Raw genomic sequence first — 6863 nt, 5'->3', positions numbered from 1 at the left:
GTGAGCGGCTCGTGTCCAATTGAGCCGTGTCCAACTGGGTGCCACTCTACACACACACTCACACACAACACGCGCGCGGTCTCTATATTACATACATATATATACGTACGATATATAAATATATAAGCTGCAAGAACAGCAGCAGCAAGCTAATGGTATATATATATATATTGCATATATATATATATATATCGATTGAGAGATTAATCAACCTTATAATCCTCAATTTTTTAATAAGACTCCCCTCTTAACGGAGCAATTAAAATTATGTTAACACGTACCTTCATAATGTTGGCGGCTGTAACTTCCTTCTTGGGGCTATCCGGGATCCACGGTTTTATAAAATCTTCATAAATGGTACCGGATACGGTGTTCAAACTGGCGCTCATAGTCGCGAGTGCAGCGCTCACCAGACCAGCTAGGAATAATCCCGGAAGTCCTGGCAGATGCCCAGCAACGTCCATTACGTAGTATGGTAGAGTCTGGTCGGTGCGACTTATTGACTGTTCAAACGAAAAAATTTATAATTTTCTGCGATCGAAATATCATAATTACGTGTAATAAAACGTAGCATATATATAACAGAAAAATAAAAATCGACAAACACTTTCGTCTTTTAAACATTTAATTTAAATAAATAATTAATATAAATAATAAATATAAATAATTAATATAAATATAAATATAAATATATATATGTATAAATATAAATATATATATTTAATTTATATAAATATGAAACGTGCAATTTGTAAATACGTCATACATACTTTGGTTAGGAAAGGATCGCAATCATGGTATTTCGCGAACATGATTAATCCAGTGAACACGCAGATCAGTTTGACAATTATCATTCCTACCGCCGTAATCGCCAGTCCGCTATGTATGCAGAAGAAGAGAACGATTATATGTACGTATACATTATTTTGCTAATAAAGTTTTCTGGTGTTCTTCTAAAATTCGCTTTAATTCTTTAAAGGCGCGAGTTTACAATTCGCAGAAATAGATTGAAAGAGGCTTACTGTTTAGCGTCAATCTCTCTGGGCACTGACAGGAATCGTTGCACCGTACCTGGATGAACGCCGAGATGTCCGATCCATATTGTCGTCATACCTATAGTCATACCCCAAAAAGTATTCCTCGCGAACGGACTCGGATCCATGCTAATAAGGGAAGCATTCTTAAAACGTAGCACTAACAATTAATGAATTAATATACACATAAATAATCAAATGAAGAGAAAATCTTTTCTTTTATTTCTTTTTTATCTTACTCAAAGAAAATGAGACGACCGCCTTCACCGGAAATCCTCCACACTTCCCCAACGCTACCAACAGACATTATCCCCAGTACAAGAACCGAAAAGAGTCCTCCAACGGTTACGGAAAATTGTATAGTGTCCGACCATACCACTGCCTTCAGACCGCCCTGCGTAATGAAAGTGTTTAATGACACACGAAATATAAAATTTCAAAATTTAAAACTTTTGTTACTGTGTACAAGAAGATTTTATGCATACAGAGTGTCCAGTAATAATGACCGCATATACATAGGGTAAACTAGGGTATTATGGCCATACGGAAAAGATGGCCATAGGCCATAATTTCTTCAATAATTGATAAATAGTGCATTTTTATAGTCATTCTTAAAGATAATCAATATTTATAGTACTTCATATGAGTACACTGTTCAAAATAACAATATTATAAATATTATCTAATATTTTTCCTTTCGACTATCTGCAAAGTTTTGCACGTGTCTGCTAACTGTTATAATGTCTAATAAATTACAGTTAAGCTGTCATAATCAACATTACATACAGAATAAAGGTACATAAATTGCAATGTGATCTATAATTAATACTTTTATTTTCACTATTTATTTATAAATACTATGGCTATCTTTCTTAATATCACATGGCCATCTTTTCCCTAAAAATCAGATAAGATGGCCAATGCATACTTTGTAATATTTTGATAAAATTAAAGTTCTGTTAAGTATTTTCTCTTTAATTTCGATAGTATTTGTTACTTTAAGCTTCAGTGAAAGTAATATCCCAAATATTGTAATAAGAATAAATGTATGTTTTTTGCATTTTAAAAAACTATGGCCATCGTACCCGAGTTTACCCTATATTATATAATCTCTCGTGGGCAGTAAAGCGGCCGACTAAACTGAATTGGAAAGTTCTCTATACCATTTTGCAATTTTCGCAATTTTCGCAATTTCTTTTTTTAGTTACCCAATGAGTAGAATATCTAAAATCGACGCATAATTAAGACAACTTTAAGACATCTTTAAGAGTTCTTCAAGAAACATATATCTTTAGGATATTTCATAAAGAATTTTGAAAGGTATCTTAAAGTTCATCAGGGCGTGGAGCAGTCTGATACCTAGTAGTATCAGGCTGCTCCTCGCCCTGATGAAGTGGACTGCAAGGTTCACGAAACGTTGGCATTCCAAGAATGGATCTGGACACGGAGAAAACCCGCGAAACGCATAATCTTTATACAGAAAGCACCCGTGGAAACCTCAAGAATATTATCTTAAAGTTGTCTTGTGCATCGATTTCATCCGCTTGTTCTGCAATGTTTAAAAATTAATATTTCGTTAAATATTCCAAAAATTGCAAAATGATAAAGGATTTTCGATTCAGTTTAGCCAGATCTATCTGCCCATATAAAGCCGCGTATACATCTAGCGAACGAACAGCGAACGCGAACATTCGGACATTCGCGTTTATGTTCGTAGTTCGTTCGTACATTTTTCTCGATTGCATCGAACACGGGCCGAACGTCCATTCGATCTTGATTCGGTGTTCGGGTCATTGTTCGCTATAAACCTTATTGCTTGCGACAATTAATATTTTTATTTTATAACAGATATTTTGTAAATCACATAATTATATTTAAATTTGTGCTGCAAGTATATACATAGAGATAAATTTCATATTTGAAAAATAGAGGATTATATTATTTAACTAATCTATATGAGTATAAGCCAAATAGTCAACACGTGATTTGCACATCTACAGCGCGCACGAATCGCACACGAATCGCGCACGAATTGTCTTTGATGTACCGCTTCATGAGGGAACCGAGTCGAACGTGAATCGAATGTTCGATTTGCTTTGACGTATACATTTGCTGAATGCAACCAATGAATGTTCGTGTTCGCTGTTCGTTCGGTGTTCGTTCGCTAGGTGTATACGCGGCTTAAAAGATTATGCGTCATTACAAGACACCCTGCATATATGTATAATATATTATATGTATATATAATAATATGTGTAAATCTCCAAGTTTTTGCTGATCAAGAATCAAATGACTCGAATTATAAAATCTTTTTTCATTCCACTCTAAAACTATCTTGACATTCATATATGTATGTACATATATACACGTATATTGTAGCTTGCGTTTTTGTCGCATTCTTACACAATATTTATTTATTATTTAGATATGCAACGATTCTTGTTATTAATTTCAGAGACATTAACGTATCCAGAGGCATAAGATTGCGCTTCACTATTCACGCACTTACAATGCTAGTATAAATGATGCACACAATACAGAGTATCGGCGTTATTGCATGAATGCTCAAATTGCTGACTTGGGCGAAGGCGAGGGCAGGTACGTAGACGACAATGGGCAAGTACGTGAAGAGCGAGATAGTGAACAGCATTGAAGAAAGGATTCTGACTGGCCTGGTGAACCGCACCTCCAGATATTCAAAAGTACTGGTTAGTTGCAACTTGTAGAACACCGGCAGGAAAATGTAAGAGGTGATCACGGCAGTGAAAATTGCAGTGAAGACGCACGCGGCATACTGAGTTCCGTGATGAAAAACTTCCGTGGGGATGCCCAGCAAGCTGATACCCGAGATGTGGCTAAACAGGTATATTTACACACACACATATATACAGGGTGTTAGTTAAGTATGTTCCCAAACTCAACAGAGCGATTCTTTGATTTATTTCAAGTAAAAAAGTCCATATAAACATGTGTCCAAGTAAATGATTTAGTTTTCGAAATACAGGTGAATGTTTTCGCAAATGTTTGACGAAATGATAAATTGCGTTGGAGATATCTTCCTGCATAAATATGCCTTGCTTCATGTGAGTTACTATTCGCACAACCGTAAACAAAGTGACAAAGTCAAAGTCAAAGTCACAAAATCAAAAATAGACTTCAGTCCTGATGTTGCTGCGGGTCAGTTAGCTTGTACATACGTTTTCAGGCCAAATTGTTTCAATCCATCAAAATTTCATCATGCTTAAGTTTACAAATTTTGAAATGCCCACCCCAATTGAGAATGAGAATGATTTGAGGAATCGAATAGTTGCTTCATGCGAGGCAATACATAACACACCTGGTATCTTTGAGCGTGTACGTCAATCTTTGAGAAGAAGGCTCGATGGATGTATCATGGCTCAAAGTGGACATTTTCAACAACTCATCTAATTGTTTTATTTCATCAGAAGAACTGAAGCCTGTTTTTGTTTTTCTGTTTTTGACTAGTTTTTGACTAGTTCAAATTGTCTTTCTTTCAAATAAACAGATTATTACTAGTATTACTACACGTTTAAATTTGTTTATTTCAGAAATTAAGCCGTTTAGGACACGTGTTTATATAGACTTTTTTACTTGAAATAAACCAAAGAATCGCTCTGTTGAGTTTAGGAACATACTTAATTAACACCCTGTATATATATATATATAAAGCATTTTTTTCTAGATATTTCTTTGTATAATAGTGAAATATCTGGAAAAATGTGTAAATTAAAAAGAAAATGACGGGGGGAATTGGTCATGCGAGATATTTGGTATCTCTCAGATCTCTAGCATAGAATGGCGTTCTGTCAGGTTCTTTCAATTCCGCTTGTTTATCGAAAAGAAACGAGGCGTCACTGACCTAGCGATGATGCTCATTGCGACAGGAAAGCATCCCATCCGTTTACCACCCAGAAAATATTCCGTTGTACTGTCTTGCTTGCTGAAGAAGCCAAAGTACACGCCGATAAGAATGCTGACGAGTAGCAGCAGACTGAAGAGCGTATAGTCGAACCATCCAAACATGAAACGATCCAAATTCTCCGCTTCTTGGCTAAACGTGATGCCAGTGGCGAAGGGATTCTCCATTGTTTTCTCCTCGTCTCGTCTCTTGAGTGAATTTTGAATGAATCAACGAATCGACCTTTTCCTACGAGTACCGAACGGATAATGTGATACGCGATACATATAGTGTGCTTCCCGTCCTTTGCGTCCGTCACCCCTGGTCTCTATTCGTCTGGTGTAAGAAACGAGGGACAAACGCAATCTGGTATTGCTGACTTGCAAATATACCGTCATATGTATGTCATAATTCCACCGTGCGAGATTAATTTACAACCCCAGTACACATATGATAACGTTAAGTACGGGCTTTGATGACGAAACTGATATTTACTATTAAGTATCTTGATTAATGATTTTGAAGTAATTGACTGGAATAAACGAAAAGTAGAGACGTGTGAGAAAACGAGAGTGATGAACTGTACTCACAATTATTACGTACGTTGCGATTTATTAAATTCGACAGGATTGAAGGGATATTATTGGATCTAGCTGTGCGAATTGTTGTACGACAACGTATAGTGATTCAAGTTTATTAAATTACAGCTGTGATCGCAAATGTCCATCTCAATTTTAATACAGAGAGTAGTATATAATTATTAGTGTAAACTCTAAGTTTATCCGATACAATCATCGTAATCATAGCTATCTTTTGTTCACAGACCAAGAGACACGCGTGCTTTATAGTCAAGTAGAATTAGGGTTTTTTCGCGGAAAAATTGTAAACAGGCATCTCTGTCGACAGAAATGTTCGGAAGGCCATCAGAAAAGGAATGTATACGTTTGAGACTCGCAACTCGTGTGGGAAATATGCAAAAAAAATTCGAATAGTTGCAAAAAGCAGGTTTTTCGCTTATAAAACGAAAGCTGTCGATTGTATGGAAAGAAGTTCAGTATGAAAAATGTCGGTATTCGAAATACCTACAAAATGAGATGTGGAACATTAAGATCGGTGTATTAGTTTAGTAGAAAAAAAAATAAAAACCACCGGAAAAGGCCTTTTTTCACTCGCTCTCTGTTCGTCGAGATTTAAACGCAAAGTTTTGAAATTCTCGTAAAATGTAGCCCTCATTTGTTCGTCGATGACGAACAAATCTAGACCAGGGTTCCTATTCTGTAACTGTTTTACACGCCTAGCGACATTTGTCGGTGTCGTTGCGCAGCTTTTTTACTATATAAAATATCTGCGCAATGACACCGACAACTGTCGGTAGGCGTGTAAAGACAGTTACAGAATAGGGCCCATGAACGAGTCTTAAATGTTCATTAGTTTTTGCAAAAAGCCATTTGTTCACTAAAAACTTGTCTGCGGAAAACTTAATTTCTTTATCTTCGAATAGTGTCGCACAGCAATTTGCAGGAGTGCTTTTTTTCTTCAAGAGTTGCACTATCACGTACACTTAGTAACAAAACGATTTTTTTGTAGTTAAAATATTTTAAAACGATTTTAAAAAGTGAGTATTTTTTTCGTATAAAAAATGGAATAATTCCGTTAATATGCATCATATCAAATAGCCGTGTGAAGCATTTGATAGCTGACATTTTTCTACGAATTTAAAAAAAAAGTTACCCTCTGATTATTAGGAGCTGAGATAACCATTTTTTAAACAAATTAAATTATTTAAAAGGCATAAACCATGAACGCCGATTCTAAATGGCTTAAATACACTATATATATTTTCTTTAATCATTTACAATAATAGACGTTTCGGTCCTAAATTGGACCTTCTTCAGTATTACATTAGATTA

General features: G+C 35.6%; 1 protein-coding gene across 3 annotated transcripts in view; it reads right to left on the bottom strand.

Annotated features, from left to right (window-relative positions):
• The window catches only part of LOC108759429 (sodium-coupled monocarboxylate transporter 1), a 9466-nt gene extending 4114 nt beyond the window's left edge, over positions 1-5352 (bottom strand). Inside the window, exons 1-7 of one of the 3 annotated variants that reach the window (XM_018504880.1) lie at positions 5068-5352; positions 4915-4995; positions 3544-3889; positions 1274-1428; positions 1023-1163; positions 771-879; positions 282-503 (exon numbers count right to left, since the gene is read on the bottom strand). In XM_018504880.1, coding sequence (XP_018360382.1) covers positions 282-503; positions 771-879; positions 1023-1163; positions 1274-1428; positions 3544-3889; positions 4915-4995; positions 5068-5141 — 1128 coding nt within the window. In that variant the 5' untranslated portion in view covers positions 5142-5352. Of the gene's footprint in view, positions 1-281; positions 504-770; positions 880-1022; positions 1164-1273; positions 1429-3543; positions 3890-4914 lie in introns of all 3 variants that reach the window. The other 2 variants (XM_018504879.1, XM_018504878.1) reach the window with 2 other exon arrangements.
• Between the last annotated feature and the right edge of the window lie 1511 nt (positions 5353-6863).

The sequence above is a fragment of the Trachymyrmex cornetzi genome, unplaced genomic scaffold (assembly GCF_001594075.2).
Source record: "Trachymyrmex cornetzi isolate Tcor2-1 unplaced genomic scaffold, Tcor1.1 scaffold1846, whole genome shotgun sequence".
NCBI lineage: Eukaryota > Metazoa > Arthropoda > Insecta > Hymenoptera > Formicidae > Trachymyrmex > Trachymyrmex cornetzi.
This window is presented reverse-complemented; position numbering and strand designations above follow the sequence as displayed.